This window comes from Monodon monoceros, unplaced genomic scaffold, assembly GCF_005190385.1.
Source record: "Monodon monoceros isolate NGI ecotype Baffin Bay Population unplaced genomic scaffold, NGI_Narwhal_1 Super_Scaffold_15, whole genome shotgun sequence".
Taxonomy (NCBI): Eukaryota; Metazoa; Chordata; class Mammalia; order Artiodactyla; family Monodontidae; genus Monodon; species Monodon monoceros.
This window is the reverse complement of record NW_021703771.1, coordinates 45,014,778-45,031,196: the sequence shown is the minus strand read 5'-3', so window position 1 is coordinate 45,031,196 and position 16,419 is coordinate 45,014,778. Positions and strand designations below refer to the sequence as shown.

The window sequence follows — 16,419 nt, the reverse complement described above, 5'->3', positions numbered from 1 at the left end:
TTAGGTGGTTCTTTGGAGCAATCAAGAGGGCAGATGCTGAAAAACAACTATTATATTCAGAAAATCAGACAGGTGCTTTTCTAATCAGAGAAAGTGAAAGTCAGAAAGGCAACTTCTCCCTTTCAGGTATGGGCATTGTTCTGTGTGATTTAAATGTGGACTTGAGAGTCTGTAGTCATGAACCTTCTGTGTGAACATGGACATGTTAATTTTAAATTTGCCTTATCTGTTATCTTCACAATAGTACCAAAATTAAATCTATTGAACTACTCAAGAGTAATGTAAAAATTAGCAAAACAATTTCTGTCTGTGGCTAGATGTGACTATAAATGTTTCAAATACACACACTCTAGGTATGAGATGAAAAATATATGGATCTGCCTGTGTTTTCTCACTTTTGCATTATCTAGGAGCCTGTCCATTTAGGGAAATGATAAGCAAGAAGCAAAGTCTAAACTGTTGTCAAAATTGATCTTTCCATAATACCCATTTTTTTTTTCTTTTTGCATTTCATTTGTCTTTGCCTGGTAAATAGAAAATGAATTGAAATGCTGAATGCAAATGTGCTTAATTAACCAATGACATGTAACATTTGGTCAAATGTAGTTTTCCAGCTGAGAGTCAAGTGCATGTTTACAATACCCTAGGAAAGAAAAAGCACAGGAGACCTGAGAATTATCTTTAAGTGTTACAGGTGCTTCTATATTAGGTAGTCATTAGTTAGCCAAAAACTAGATTAAATGTTTTTGATTCTAGCATTAAAAATATAGAAGTAGAATATTTCCATGAGGAAAACAAAGAAAAAGTAGAATTAACTGAGTCATATCTTTGAATAATTCCCAGGCTACAGTGACTATGCTGAACACTTTCTTAGTAGAATATTATGGAGCAAAACAGCTTTACAGGCTTAGAACAAAATTACAAGGATATTGGCTGTTATGTGCCGAGAATACTGTAATGCTTGCTTATGGGTTTAGCAAGCTTTGTAGGCCCTACTTGGAGACTAGCATAACATTATAGATTCCTTTTCAATGAAGTCAGACCATTTAGAGTCTTTCAAACAAATTATCTGATTGCTGTGTATTCACTAGGGGACAAAGTAAATGCAGACCATTATGTCCTACTGAAAGGATAATTTTCTTATTAGCCAGAAGGAGGACTATACAGGAGAAAAATGGAAAGAAAAGGGTCTTCGATATAATCTGCATTAAAATGAACAAACAAGTGTACAGCCCAATTGCTGACTGTTGATTACCACGAAGGATCTTCAGGTATACCAGTCATGGATTTATTTCTCAGGGCAGTTGTCTCCTAATCAGTCGGAATTGATGGTCTTCAATTTTGCTGACAGCTATGCTGCTAAAGGAAGGCAAATAATATCCCTTTTCTACCTCTGTCTTTCCCACGTGAGTTTTCCTTAGAAGTATTGTCTTTATTCCTCAGGCGACAGTGGCTTGCAGCTGTCAGAGAAGCGCTTCATGAGGGGGGCATGATTTATTGATGCTGCGGCAGGCTGCCGAGAAACAGCAGCCCAAGGTTGGGGTGGGTGCTAATTGGCTTGTTGTGATCCTTGCCTGGCTGTCAGCTCTTGTGAGGTCTGAGTAGAGAGTTGGGGAGAGAGTTAGGGCTATGACACCTCTCATAACGGCAAGACACTAATTAGCTGTGAATTACAGCAGTGCTTTTGGATATTATGTATTATACGTGGTAGCCAGAGAATCCATCTTCATTAGATGCGTGACAGGTAGTTTTAGGGGCTTTACTGTTATTTGTCATTGGTAGAGAATTGTTTTTCTGATGAAAAATATAAAATTCTGACTGCATGTCAACTAGTTTGGCTATTTCTTGACTTCAGTCAATTACTTTAAAGGAAATTATTATTGTTATTGCCATTAATATAAATTTGATGTTTGGCATTCCATAAGCATTTATATTGTTGCTTAAAGTACACTTTCGGAAAAATACACCTTGAGGGATAAAACTGAATTTCAGGCGAGTTTTTTCAGAAAGGATTTTGCATTGCACATTGTAATTTTACTTTAGGCAGCTCTGCATAGGAAAGTCTCTAGAGTAGTAGAGGGAATTCCAGATTCATCCTCAGCGAAAGCTTTTTAAGAGCGAATGATAATAGATTGAAGATAGTTGAAAAATGACAGGACATGAGGCAAAAAAGTTCATCAGCAGTGTTCAGGGTGATGCATCTAGTAGCTGATATCATTTATATACTGTCTATTTCTTGAACAAATATTTGAGTGCCTAGTCTGTGCCAGGCTTCTGCTAGGTCTAGGGCAGCAAGGAGAGTGAGGCACAGTCCCTGGCCCCAGTCTCCAGGAGGGTGATAACACAGCTGTCTAGTGAGACAAGAGGGGGCAGGGGCCAAGTCTCAGAGAGGAGTTAGGAAGGTTTCACAGAGGAGGCAGCACTTGTGTTCAGTGTGTGTCACAAGGTAGCCGCGTGGGAAGGTTTATTCCCGGCAAAGCAAATGCACAGAGTGGAGGGTAGGGAGTGGGGAGGACAGTGCAGGTGTGTGTGTGTGTGTGCACGTGTGTGTAGATGGGGAGCAGAGGTGGAGGAGAGGAGGAATGGCCAAAAATGAGTCTGGAAAGGAAAGTTGGAACTAGACTGTTCAGGGCCTTGTATACCATGCTGAGGAATTTGGAGCTCTTTCTACAGGTCCAAATATAGAGGGAAGTTTTAGGCAGAAAGTGACTCGGTCTGACCTTTGATGACAGAGTGGAGAACAGAACGGATGAAAGATTTATAGGTAATAGTCTGGGGAGAAGTGACGGGGCAAACACAGAGGCGTCACTTGCTGCTGTCTGAAATCACAGGTGTGAGACAGAAGTCAGTCAGCGTTCCGCGGAGTAGGGCCAGGGAACCTACACTCAGCTGGCTGCACTAATGCTCCTCAGTCCCCAGAAGCCTCACGGCCCCTCTGTTGCTCTCCTTTTTTTATGGGGCAAGTGTGGGAATGGCCTTAGGACTCTCGATAGCAGTCTTTGCTTTGGTGCTAAGAAGTGAGTTTGGACATCAACTATTTGCAGGGTGGTTTGAAAAGCCCAGCACCTCTGGACTTTGGCACCATGCGAAATTGCAGCTTCTCTTTTGTAGAAAAGGAAACCATAGGGCCTGTTGGCAGTTGAATTCAGCTGCAGTCCTTCTTGCTGGCCATAGGGGGCGATGGTGGGACAAGCCCAGTGGACCCATTACCATGCCATCTAGAAAGAGCTCCTGGGGCTCTTTGCTAGAGAGTCTTGTTTATCTCCACAGGTGATGGCTTGATCCAGGGCAGTTTTGGCAAATAGAGGGTAGGGCATGGAGGTGAGAAATATTTAGAAGATAGAGCCAACAGGAATTGGTAGTTGATCAGAAATGGGGTAAAATAAGAGAGAATGCAGAATCTAGGATGACTTGCAGATCTCTGACTTGAGTGATTGGGAGATAGTGGTCAATTGAGCCAAGATGAGGTCCATGGGAGGAGATACTTACAGGAAGAGAGAAGAGGGGACCAGAGGAATTAAGTTCAGAGGTGTTTGAAGTAATTGCAGGAGGACATACAAGGGGCCATTATCTCTTTTTTGACTTTTGTCTGCTGATTTTGAGCTGAGAACTCACTGTGATACATCTCCATTACAGTGAACATGTAGGTCCCATGGAACGTGCAGAACTTTTATAATAGTACTTTGTGATTGCTATGAAGTCTGTTCTTGAGAATATAGGTAGGTCTCTGTAGCAACATAATTTAATTTTAAAATAAATATACTAGAATTTTTAGAACCAAATAAATGTTTTATCCTTCAAAAGAATAGACTGCTGTTCAAAGTATTGCACAAATGGTAGAACTCCCTTTACAGAAAGGATATCACTTTATGTTAAAGTCCTTAGCTGGGCAATTATATGTTCATTAAGTGCAGCTTTGATACTTGGAATTGACCAGAATTATCTGAAGCCACTTTCCGAATAATATGGATGATTAACCCGAGCGAAACCATGGACTTGTAGCTTTGTAAATATTTCTGCATGCCTTATAAGTTAATTCTGAAGGCAATTCAAAAAGTAATGAGAATAACAGCAGCTTCATTAGGGAAGATGTGTATCTGTTCATGTTGACCTTGTGTGTATCCTTCATGTTGAATTTACATATTCAAAGAGTCTTTTATATTTATGAGTAACTCTTTCACTGTAGGTAAAAGTGTGCTCCTCAAACTAGGTTATACAGTCCTTGAGCCGAAGCAACATACTTTTATTGCTTCTGTTTCATGCTTCTTCTCTATCTCCATAGTTTCTAGTACAGTTTGTAAAGACAGTAGATGCTCAAACACTCACCTCTTTACCCTGTCATCTACCAAGAGCAAAGATAAGCAAGGCCATTGTCATATTCTTAAACCTCTGAAGTCTGGACCATGTAAGATCACAAATAATCCTCTTCATTGCTGTGTTTCAGACTTATTTTAGAAAGACAATTTCTCACCTTAACAGGTTAGTTGTTTCCAGGTGACAAGACTTTTGTAGAGGAGACAAGATTGGAAAAGGATGTCACTTGCATTGTGGCCCTGTCTCTCTCCGCCTGGCACAGGGTTCAGACCCAAACTCACTTTCCACCAGCCACTGAGATACCATTATTGCTCCCAAACTTTTTTAAGACCTGCTGATTCATTCTAATCTGATGCTGACCAATGGCAAAAGGCTGTGTGTTTCATTGTCAGTCCTCTGAGCCTCCATGTATTCTTCATTTAAAATTAATGTGGACATAGTGGCCATAAGAGTGTGTCAGGAATTCTATTACTATTAACCATGGATGTAAATACAATTGTATATACCAAGGAGGGGCAAGTATTAAGTGGTTGGAAAAAATTGCCCCTTGAATTTATTATGCAATGAAATGTCTATGGATTCTGGGAGCATTTTGATATTGGTTAGAGATGATGTTTTGCTTTTTAAAAAATACACAAGCTGCAGAAAGAAATTTTTGTTAATAACTCCAGTACCTCATATAAAATGTATTGAATTTTAAACATGTCGGTGCCATCTTAGAAAATGCCTTTTAATTAAAGTCATAATTTAGTTGTGTTCAACTTAATTACAAATGTAATTGCCTATAATAGCAAGTGACTTTTTGGGTCAGTTATCGTATATTCTGCCTTTTCTTAATGTTACTACTGATAAATTATATTCAGATGTTTTAAATACTCTATAAAGTTAAATTAACATTTTATTATGTAGTACATATATCTGTGTTTGTGTGTGTACACAAACATACACACACAGATGCACAGGCAAAGAACTTTTTTCTCCAGGGCCCTGCTCATGGAGAAATCTTCTATTTTATTGAAAATCCATGGCTAGCACTTCTAGAAGTTGCAGTATTCTTTAGGGTGCTTGCATTGTTTTTTCTTTTGTTTCTCTGTGAACACCACATGTTGACTCATCTAAGTTTTCTCTTCTCTTCTGCTTACCTTATTTTGTTTATTAAAAATATCTTTTCTGTATGAGTAGTTTGAGCTGTTTGGAGGCAAAAGCACAACAAAGAGCTGATGCATATTATTGCCCTTTGAATGTAACTGTATAGTAATCAATTCCAGATATTAAATAAATGAGAAGTTGATAAGTCATGTGGAGGTTGGTGAAATTGCTACCTTTTCATACTTCATGACATATTCCATTCTCTTAGTTTTTTTCATTTTATTGGCTGCCAAATTAAATTGATCCTTTATTTACATTTTGTCCAATGTTGTACTTCAGATGAAGATAGCAGCTAGCTAACAATCATTTAAGTTAGCATCCCCTTGAAGAGAAATTCAAGAATATACATAAGAGATACAGAATCAGAGTGGCCCTGTAAACTGAGTCTATCAATCAGTGATTTGTTAGACTCTAGGTAAATATTCTCCCAACTTCAGTGTGAATACAGGTGAACTGACATATAGGAGCAGACTTTGACTTTTGCATCGGTCAGGGCTAGTCATAAAGAAGGTGCGAGGATGCTTTGACCCCTGCTCAGTGTGTGCCCCTATCTTAGAAAGGCAGGACATGCAGATACCAGGAAACCAGGTAACCACTGTTTTGGAACCGACTTAGTGATTTTGGTCTTCCCTGGGCATCTGTGCATAGCCTCCCCCCACCCTGCCTTTTCTACATCCAGGTGGAACAGAAGCTTCCAGCACAGTAAATGTTACAAGGGCAGAAGATGACAGATGATGACTGTGTGTTGCAAATTAGGTGACGTTAACCTTAAAGAAAGAAGGAAATAAGAACTCTGTTCTCCTGTGATTGTGTTTTTCATACATTCTTCTGGTTAAACAAACAACTCAGCATTGCTGCCTTAGTTTGGGCTGCTATAACAAAATACCACAGACTGGGTGGCTTAAACAACAAATATTTATTTCTCACAGTTCTGGAGTCTGCAAGTCCTAGATCAAGGTGCCAGCAGATTTGATATCGGTGAGGGCTCTCTTCCTGATCTGCCTTCTTGTTGTATCCTCACATGGCAGAGAGAGAGAGAGAAAGAGCGCTCTGGTCTCTTTCTCTTCTTATATGGGCACTAATCCCATGATGAGGATTTCACCCCCATGACCTCATCTTAATTACCTCCCAAAGACCCACCTCTTAATGCCATCACATGGGAGATTAGGGCTTCAACATATGAATTTGAAGGGAAAACATTCAGTCCATACCAATTACAAAGGACTGGATTCTATTTCTTATGGCAGGCATGCCAAGTGAGTAGGAGAATATCCACCATTCCTCCAGCAAAGCCACAGGAGCTGAACATTTGCTAGACATCGGAAGTATGTTTAGAGGCTTGGTGTGTTAGCAGCCCTGCTGTGCGTGTGCTAAGAGAAGGAAATGTACACTCACCTAAGTGGATGGAAAGGAGGACCAGTTGCATATGTTTTTCTCCTGAGCATCAAATTTCTTTGCATTCAAGGATGAGTATAATAAAAACAAAAGCCATGAGATTCTGGATGCTCAATAACAAAACTTTCCAACTTATGTTCTAGAACAGGAATTCTTTGGTAAGTCAAAAGCGTTCCATAGGACAGAGGGTTCAGGAGTTAAATACATTTGAAGAACACCTCATATTATATCTTCTCTGCCCTGACTCAACAAAAGCACATTAAAGTCTCAGAAGTCCTACAGCTAAGAAAGTTAGCTTTTCAACCCAGAGTTTTCCAAATTACTTGATCATAGAACCATTTCTTCTTCTCTCATACATGATTTGGGAAAAAATAATTGTATAACAGATGATAAACAATAACCTGAAGATGTAGAGAAAACTCATTTTTGAGACATATTCACTAAAAGGAACAGAAGAAAAAAATTGAAAGCATTTGATTTGAAACTATAAAATACAAGAAAACACAAACTCTATAAAATTAGGCATCAAAAGGGGCATGAAAAGGCAATAGATGGGAGATAGGCAGCAGAAAAATTGTCACTTTAGGGATGTAAAGAGCAGACTTGAGATGCTCTCTAGAGAGAGAAGAGAAATCAATGAAAATATGTAAGGGTAGATCATGCACAAACAGGAGACATTTCTTTGACATTTACTAGAATAATTAAATGGAAGCAACAGCTAAATATGTAGCAGAAGAACACTTTCCTGAGTTAAAAAAAAATCTGTGCTTGTAGATTAAAAGTACTCCTAGTTGTTCTAAGTAGCATAAATGAGAAGATACATACCTAGGGTATCTTTTCAAAATACTTTAATATCAGGCATAAAAGAAAAATTCTCTGAGCATCCAGGAAAAAAAAAAAATTACAAAACAATTCCACACCATTAAATACCAAAACTCAATATAAACATATAGAGTCTTTGTTTCTCCCTAACTTTATTGATAAAGTTGAAAAGATAACTATGTCCTTTCACCAAAATTCATCAATTGTTAACACATGGTGACACTTTCCATCATTCACATATCTATATATGTCTCATATATGTAACATATATGTAAGTTGCAGGTATTATGTCACTTCACCTTTAAAAGCTTTAGTATTAGTATGTATGTCCCAGGAATAAGGACCCTCTCTTACATTATTACAACCCCATTATTAACCCCCCAAATTTTCACACTAATGCAATAATATTATCTACCATAGAGTACATACTCAAATGTCTCCAAATGTCCTTGCTAGCCCTTTGTTTATTTATTTGCTTTTTGATACAATAAAGGATTATGCATTGCATTTGGCTCTGTACATAAAAAGTCAATTTTCAAAAATATTGGCAAGAATATTTTGAATTATTTTTTAACCATTCATGTATTCATTGATTCATTCATTCACCCGTTCATCATAGAACTTTCATTTGTGTTTGCTATATGGCATAATTGTGTAAACAGCTAAGCAGTTCACACTGTACATGCACTTGATTATTATGCATATAAGGCACTAATATGCAAAGTGCTTTAAGAATCCAGAAAAGAGAACAGTTAATTTCTGAAAGGGATTAAAAAAGGAGGGCATTACAGGGAAATGAGACAACAGTCAACACTATACCAAATAGTGAGTAAGAGTAAATGGGAAATAGCATGCATAAAACTTATTTTTCTCTTTAGATAATGTTCATTCTTAAGAATCTTTCTTCCTTTGAAAAATCAGGTGATGCTCCTTAGATTAAAAATAAATCATTTTCTGTGATGCACTTTTGAACCCTTTAAAAAATAAAATGGAGATCTGTAAATTGTTCATCCATTGCCACCAGTATGCTTTAATAACTAACAAGGTGCTAGATTGTATGTATTATAAGTGCAATCATGATAAATTCAATGTGGGTTATATTTTTGGATAGCAAGACATTGCCAGACCTGAGGTACCCGACCAGTTCTCTCTGGGTCTTGGGCTTTGATAATATATAAATTTAATGATCTCAAACCGGGAAAAGGGGGAAGGATTAAAAGCAGAGTTGAGCAGTGGAATACAAAAGGAGGCATAGATAAGGAAGAACATTTGAGGCATGGTGCTGAATTTTGGGTTGAACAGAAAACTAAGACATCTCCGCTCTGGAAATGAAAGTCAGAGACCAGCAGGCCTTCCAATTCCTCCTCCTTACCACCAGGCTTGAGCAATTTAGTCCTTTTTATACTTCAGGGAAATAATAACTAAATAAACGTTTATATTTCAAGGTTACCTGATTCTTAAAGTATCTAAGCAATTTCTTTTTGTTACTCTAAGTGGCAAATACGTGTTATTGAAAAAAAATTGTAAAATTAAGCTTAACCAGAATATTTCACATGGTGTTTATACAAACAGGGACATTGTCTGCAATGCTGAATGCTATATGTGTACCTTTATTTTAAAACCAAAACACCATACTGGCTTCTGCTTTCTGCTCCCCACTCTACAACTGCAGCTACCGAGGGCTTTCAGTCAAACATGTGCCCCCTCTTGTGGCGTGTCAAGAAATAGCATGCCATCATGGAAACAATACAGTAGTTTAGATTGTCTGTTTTCATGACCCATTAATTTATAGGAAGGGGAAGAATATCTGATTTTAGTTGAAAAGAAGTTTATAATTTTAAAATACCTCTAGCAACTTGCACTGTAAATATTAAAAACATCTGACTGGCAGTAATCTTACTTTATTAATGTCAAAAAATTGACCAGGGTTTACATTTTTCTTAATGATTCAGGTATCTAGTTTCTTTGTAGTGAAAGTTACATAAGATGTGTTCATAATGTAAAAAGTGAATGAAATAAATACAGTCCAATTTAATAAAAGAGTAGCTCTAATTTTAAGCTGTGTATTTAAAATGATATATGTATATTAGCTACTTTCTATTTGTCAGCATTGCATCTATCATGAAGTCATTTCTAATGCATTTTAGAAATGTGCTTTGCATTAAGCTATTAGGCGCTTTGGCACAGGGATTACAATTTAAGAAAGTATTCTGTTGTCTTAAAAGCCTATGCATGGCAGAGACTAAATTTATTTCCTTATTTGTTTCAGCAGGGCAGGGACTTTCCTTAAATCCTCTCTCATAGCTATCTCCCTTTCACCTGCAGATGCTTTAAAAACGGTTTTGCTAGAAATAAAATATGCAGGAAGCAAAAACATAAAAGGAAAGAAGCAAAAATTATTTTCCTATTTTCATATAATTTTAGTAAGCATCATTTTCTGTGTATCCCTTATGTGTATAATCCTGAACAAAATGATGATCCAGGCCTTAAAGAACTTGGGATTCATTCATTCATTCATCAAATACTTATCTAATGCATACTATGTGCAGTTGGTATTCAGAAGGCTGGGCTACAGTGGTAAACAAGACAGTCCCTGACCTCATGAAGTGTATATTCTAGTTGGCAGTGGAGGGGAGATGCCAACTAAATAGAAAAGACACACTCGTATAGGAAAGATATCTACTTATTTGTTGTGTCTCTGGTTTTTACAAGACTAAGCAAATAGTGGAAATCAAGGAAAGCATTTTGATTTTCTTTATTTTTTTTTTATTTATTTTTTGGCTGCATTGGGTCGTCTTTGCTACGCACGGGCTTTCTCTACTTGCGACGAGCGGGGACTACTCTTCGTTGAGGTGCGCAGCCTTCTTTCTCACTGTGGTGTCTTCTCTTGTTGTGGAGCACGGGGTCTAGGTGCACGGGCTTCAGTAGTTGTGGCACTCGGGCTCAGTAGTTGTGGTTCATGGGCTCTAGAGCACAGGCTCAGTAGTTGTGGCGCACAGGCTTTGTTGCTCCGTGACATGTGGGATCTTCCTGGACCAGGGATCGAACCTGTGTCCCCTTCATTGGCAGGCAGATTCTTACCCAATGCGCCACCAGAGAAGTCCCACACTTTAATTTTCTATACAGACTAATGATAGGTTGGAGTAGAAATGAGGATTGCTTTCTTACATTGGAAATTTGAGAGAAATCTGGAAGCAGAATATTATGCTAAGATGATCTCGGTTGGGAAGATGAGGTCATCAGAGTGTCAGTTGGATTCTCCCATTAAACAGTAATAAACTCTGCAGCCTGGGTATGGCACTCTCCTTGGAAGGGCGAGGGGGGAAGGGGAGGACGTACTGTTCAGACTCTTTAAAGCTTCTGCTAGGATGTGCCATATATTGTGTTTGCCCACACTCCAAAGCAAGTCACAAAGCTGCATCCTAAGTTCATGTGATGCGGAATGATGCTCCACCTATTGCAAGCCATTGCAAAGGCCAAGAGAGAATGATTCACTGACCTCATGTCTCATATACAAGTAAATGCAATCAAAGGGCTCAAAATCCGGTAGGAGAGGTACAGTATAAATTACAGGAGCAATACTGTGAATGAATTCAATAGCAGAAGTCGATGTGCAGTGGGATATGAAGGGCCAAGTGAGCTGCTCTGCTTGCTTGAGTCTAGGGGCTTAATGGAGGAGGAGACGCCTGAAATGGGCCTTGAAAAATGAACTTGTCTGTAGCACATAAATAGAGTGACATCGTAGTTGGAGTAAATAGTCTGTGCAAATGCACAGAAACAGAAAACACCATGGTGCATTCAGGAAACTACAAGATAAGTGTTTAAACGTTGAGGGTAGGGTGCAGGAGAGAATTCCGTTAAGGCGTGTGAACTTTAGGCAATGGGGTGCCCTTGAAGAGCTTTAGAAAGGAGAATAACAAATTCAGATTGTGCTTTAGAAGATGACTCTGGTGACTGTGGAAGCTGGATAGTGATGCAGGACACAGGGAAAACAGTGAGCTTACTGCAGTGGTCCAGAAGAGGGACTTTAAGGGGCACGCCACAAGGTGATGGCAGTGGAGAGTACGGGCTGACAGGACATAATGCTCGGTCAGAGATGAGAAGTCAGGGAGAGAGAGGATTCGGCGTGACCCTCAAATCTCTAGCTTTACTGTCTGGGTTTCAGGATGGCAGTGCCATTCACTGAGACAGAATATTCAAGCTGGGGAGGAAACTTGGGGAATAAGATAATGTGAATTAAGATTTTGACTTGGTACATTTGAGGTGCTGGCAGGAGTTGAGTGAGCAGCTTAGCAGAGAGAGACTGGGGGGTCATTACACATTCAGTACAGTCATCAGAAGCCAAATGTCTGCAATATTACTAAGAATGGTTGTGAGAGCTGATATGCTGGCCCAGGTGAGAACCAGTATAGAAGGAGAAGATGGAGGCAGAGAAGCCTGAGAACCAGTAAGAATAAGAAAAGGAGAATCACTGTGTTAGATGGAGGAATGTTCAACCTGTGTTTCCCTTTAAAGGTGTCAGTTGCAGAAATAGACCTTCTCTGCAGCATTATCCTCATCTCAAGATTAAATAGTACCAATAAGCCTCCTTGCTCCCGGAGCTGTGAGCAGTGTCTTGTGAGAGTTGCCTAAAAATACTTGCTGTTTGGCAATAGAAGGAGACAGTTGGTGGAGGGATTAAGAATGTGGTGTGGGATTCAGAGTCTCGTTCCCTGGTTTTGACTCACAGAATGAATGTTTACCTGCTTTGTATCCAGGGGAAAAGTACTTAATCTCCCTCGACTTTAGTTTCTCCTCTGTAAAATGATGAAAATAATATCCATATCCCTTAGGGTTGGTATGAGAATTAAATAAAATACTTCACAAAAAAGCACTTAGCACAGGGCTTGCTTAAGGCAGGCACTCAATAAAAATCCAGTTGCCTTTATGTTTATGTGTCAAGAACACTACCTTTTGCACAGAAAGATGGAGGTGTTGGCCCACCTTGCATTGGAACGTGTGCTTTGAACTGTTTTTCTGGGGTAGTGATGAATCATCCTGAGTACCCACGGTTGTTTACCTGGTTCACCCCTGAACTAGTGAGAGTCATTAGGAAGATGGTTGGCCAGCCTTCAAAGTGTAGCCTGTGACTAGGAGATGGTTTGTCTTTATATGAAGTGTTACCTGAACATGACCTGAACTGTGTAGGCCGGAAGTTATGACAAATGAAACCAAATCTAAACAGACTTATGTAAACTTTGTCTAATACTTGTCTGAAATAAATAACAGGAATATATCTTATATCAAGGGTCCTCATTTAATATGAAGAAATTTCCAAGAATGAGAGCTCTCTGCTTTTGGAAACGTGAAGGAATAATGAGCAAACTACCAAAAGCTGTCTTGCATATGTAAAAACAATGAAAAAATGGAAGGACACAGTATTCTGCTGTGAAAATCAATTAGCTAATACACGAGAAGGTCCTTTGTATTTTCACAAGAAGATAAAAATTGATTTCAAGGTATTTCAATTATCATCCATTACATATCTCCAGGACTTTCATGTTCACTCTGTTTAGCATGTCTCCTCATTACCGAAATGGGGTGCAGAGAAGAAGAGAGATTCAGGGACTGAGTTCTCCTTCATAATAGAAAAGGCTTCCCAAGAGTTTGGGGAGAGTTTGATAGGGACAGGAAAGATGGCATTCTAAAAGTCCTAAAACATTCTCCTGAGAAATTAGTAAATTATTACTTGAAAAAAAAGAAAACAACTAAACAAAACAGGAAACAAGAAATAAACAGTTAAAGGTTTCTACTATTTCTACTGTCATTCACAGGACACCCTAGAAGACTAGACTTGGATTCCAACCCTGCGAACAAATAGTAGTTTATTTTGAAACTCTAGACTCATCAGTAAAAGAGGAATTTAGACTAAATCATCTTTAAAATTTCTTGTCATTCATATATCATATTCTCCTTCCGTTGATAGAATAGTAGGACTTGCAAAAACTGTCTAGTCTCATATTGCTCTTTCTGAGATCTCTTATAATTTGAAACTTCTAAGGGGAGCATCAAACCTCCCATGAACAGAAGAGAGAACCAGCCTATTCTGGTGTTGGACAGTTCATTTCATTAGAAATTCTTTCTTATGTTTAGTAGATGTGCCATTTTATTTGATTATTTATCACTTCATTTGTGAATGTGTTTATTTACTTCTATGAAAGGATTTAAGTTGGCTTACATTGCTGAAACACAGTGCAAAATACAGCTAAACATAAAAAAGGCAAATCAATGAAAAAGAACAGAGAAATAGATCTTGCTGAGCCTCAAATGGGAGAAAAGTATCACAGTTTAGAAATCAGTTTAGCTGGGAGTTCTCTGGCAGTTAAGGCAGAAAGGGAACCATATTGTGCTTCTCACTGGGTTATGTAAGAAGAGATGCACTATATTTTAAGTGTTAAGTTCAAAGAGAAATGAGTTCATGGGGGTCTTTATATAAAGAATATCAAGTATCATTATAGTCAGTGTCTTGAGACGTATATGTGGACATTGTCTTAGGTAGTTAATTCTTATGTTGCCTCTCTAACAAAGTGGGAAGCATTATGTATATATTTTTATTTTAAATTCACTATACCTTCATTATAGTTGGTTTGGAAAAACAGAGTAAAATACTCACAAATCTGCCAGTCTAACTCAGCTGTTCCCATGTTGGCAAATTGAATCATCTTGGCACTCATGCAATTATGGTTTTCACAAGGAACCTCAGCTGGGTTCCTTCAGCAGGAAAGGGCTCCAGGATGTGTGAGCAGCCAGATGTATCCTCATGTTTAAAATAATACTATTCTCTTAATTTTGTATCCCAATTATTTCACTTAACACATTTTATTTCACTTAACACATTATCTATTTTTTTCTTGTTACTACATAATTTTTATGATTATAGTTTTAACTCTTAATTTTCAGATTTGCTACAATTTTCCAGTCATTTAATGCTGTAAAAATGCTGCAGTGAACATTCTTATACGTATTGCTTTCCCTGTTTTGGCTGATGAACAGTAGTTAGTTTCCTATACAAATGTTTTCATTGAATTTCATGTTGGAAATGGGCCCACGTTAGTGGACATTATAAGAACCAGCCCTTTGCAATGTGTTAGTGTATTTACTATTAAGAATCTTGATGATGATATTGCTTATTACATTTTCTGTGTGTGTGTGTGTGTGTGTGTGTGTGTGTGTGTGTGTGTTTTATGAAGACCTATGTGAGAAGTTTCTCTCTCATTTCAGTACCAGCAATAGTGTTTTGGGTTTTTTTTTTGAATAACAGTTTATTACTATTTTATTCAGGGAATCAGGTAACTGAATGAGTTTCTCTCATGGTTTTGAGCTGTCAAAAATGCGGAGAGCCAAATCTTTGGTCCACATCTAGCAAACATGGACGGAAATCTAAAGAATACCTTACATAAAGCATACCAGCCTTGTTCCTGAAGTCATCGTCCTTTCCTTTCCTTTTTGTCCACTTATCTTAAATTTCATTTTATTTTGATAATTTATGCAAGGCTTTGGATCTTTCTGGAACAAAGCAGATATATAACTAAATGAATGCGTGTAAATACTTGGATTATTTCCTTAGGGTAAGTTTTGAAAAGTAGAAGCACTGGCTTTCATGTCACATTAAATTTTAATCCAGTGAAAGACTTTCTGTAGGAAACTGAGATAATATAATCCACGGATGTAAATTCCTGATGATTTATTGCAGAAATAATACTGAATGAGAAGTTAAGAGTCCCCAGAGGAATAAAGAGTCAAGTTGTTTCCCAGAGACTTTCTGTGCAATATCAGATGCTGCAAATGCTATTTTCATGTAAAACTGTGGTAGATGCTTTTTAATTAAATTATATGACAAAATATTGAATGTTATAATTATGTATTAATTAAAGTGATGCTCATCTTCATAAGATATCATATGTATAAACAGCAAAACTGACATTTTGTTCTGAAAATTTAAGAGCCAGCTTTGATTGGGGATTGGCCTGTTTTAATAAGGAGTTAGACCATAGGGGTCTTGAGGATAAGACCAACAGTTTTCTCAAACATATCCTAAGTATTTGCACAGATATGTGGTTCAGGCTCATGGATTTCCATGCTATATAATATGGAAGAGATAGTTGATTTTTGCACGTAAAGGTAGTTGATTATGTTGTCTTTGACTATAAAAGTACTAGTAACAATGCTGAAGACCTCAGGACATGAGAGCTATCAGATGTATCTTCAAATACATTTTTTAAGTTTTTTGAGTCGCCTAATGTAGACATTCTCTTAATGAGTCTTCACTTAACCTAGCAGTTTAGTAGTCAAACTTGCTGACTGATGTCCACAGCACACTGAATATGCCTGGCTGGGAGACAGGTGCCCTTGGGGACCCAGTAGTTGAGTTTTATGCATGAAGAGAGTCAAATCTGTTTGTTCCTTTTGGTTTAGTGGATTTTTTTTCATCAGAAAAGAAGAAGTCTTCTACATGATACCACTTTAATATTTTGAGACAGGTGTAATTTCTTGTTTCAAAACTACTCATAAAGGAATTCTATTCTGTTTGCTGTAGAACAAAACACAGTGTAAAATGGGTGTGTGTGTGTTAGATTCTGTTTTAATGGGGGATACAGTGTAATAACTCAATTTAATGTTATTTACTTACTGGTGTAGAACTATCTTAACATGATTTCTAAAGCAATGGTATAGGAGGTGTTATCATGATTATAATAGTTC

The 16,419-nt window shown here is 37.9% G+C and overlaps 1 protein-coding gene across 1 annotated transcript in view; it reads left to right on the top strand.

Annotated features, from left to right (window-relative positions):
* FRK (fyn related Src family tyrosine kinase) overlaps positions 1–16,419 on the top strand; it is an 82,944-nt gene that overhangs the window by 46,535 nt on the left and 19,990 nt on the right. The window contains exon 2 of the mRNA XM_029223953.1: positions 5–126. Within this exon, the coding sequence (XP_029079786.1) occupies positions 5–126 (122 nt within the window). The remainder of the gene's footprint in view (positions 1–4; positions 127–16,419) is intronic.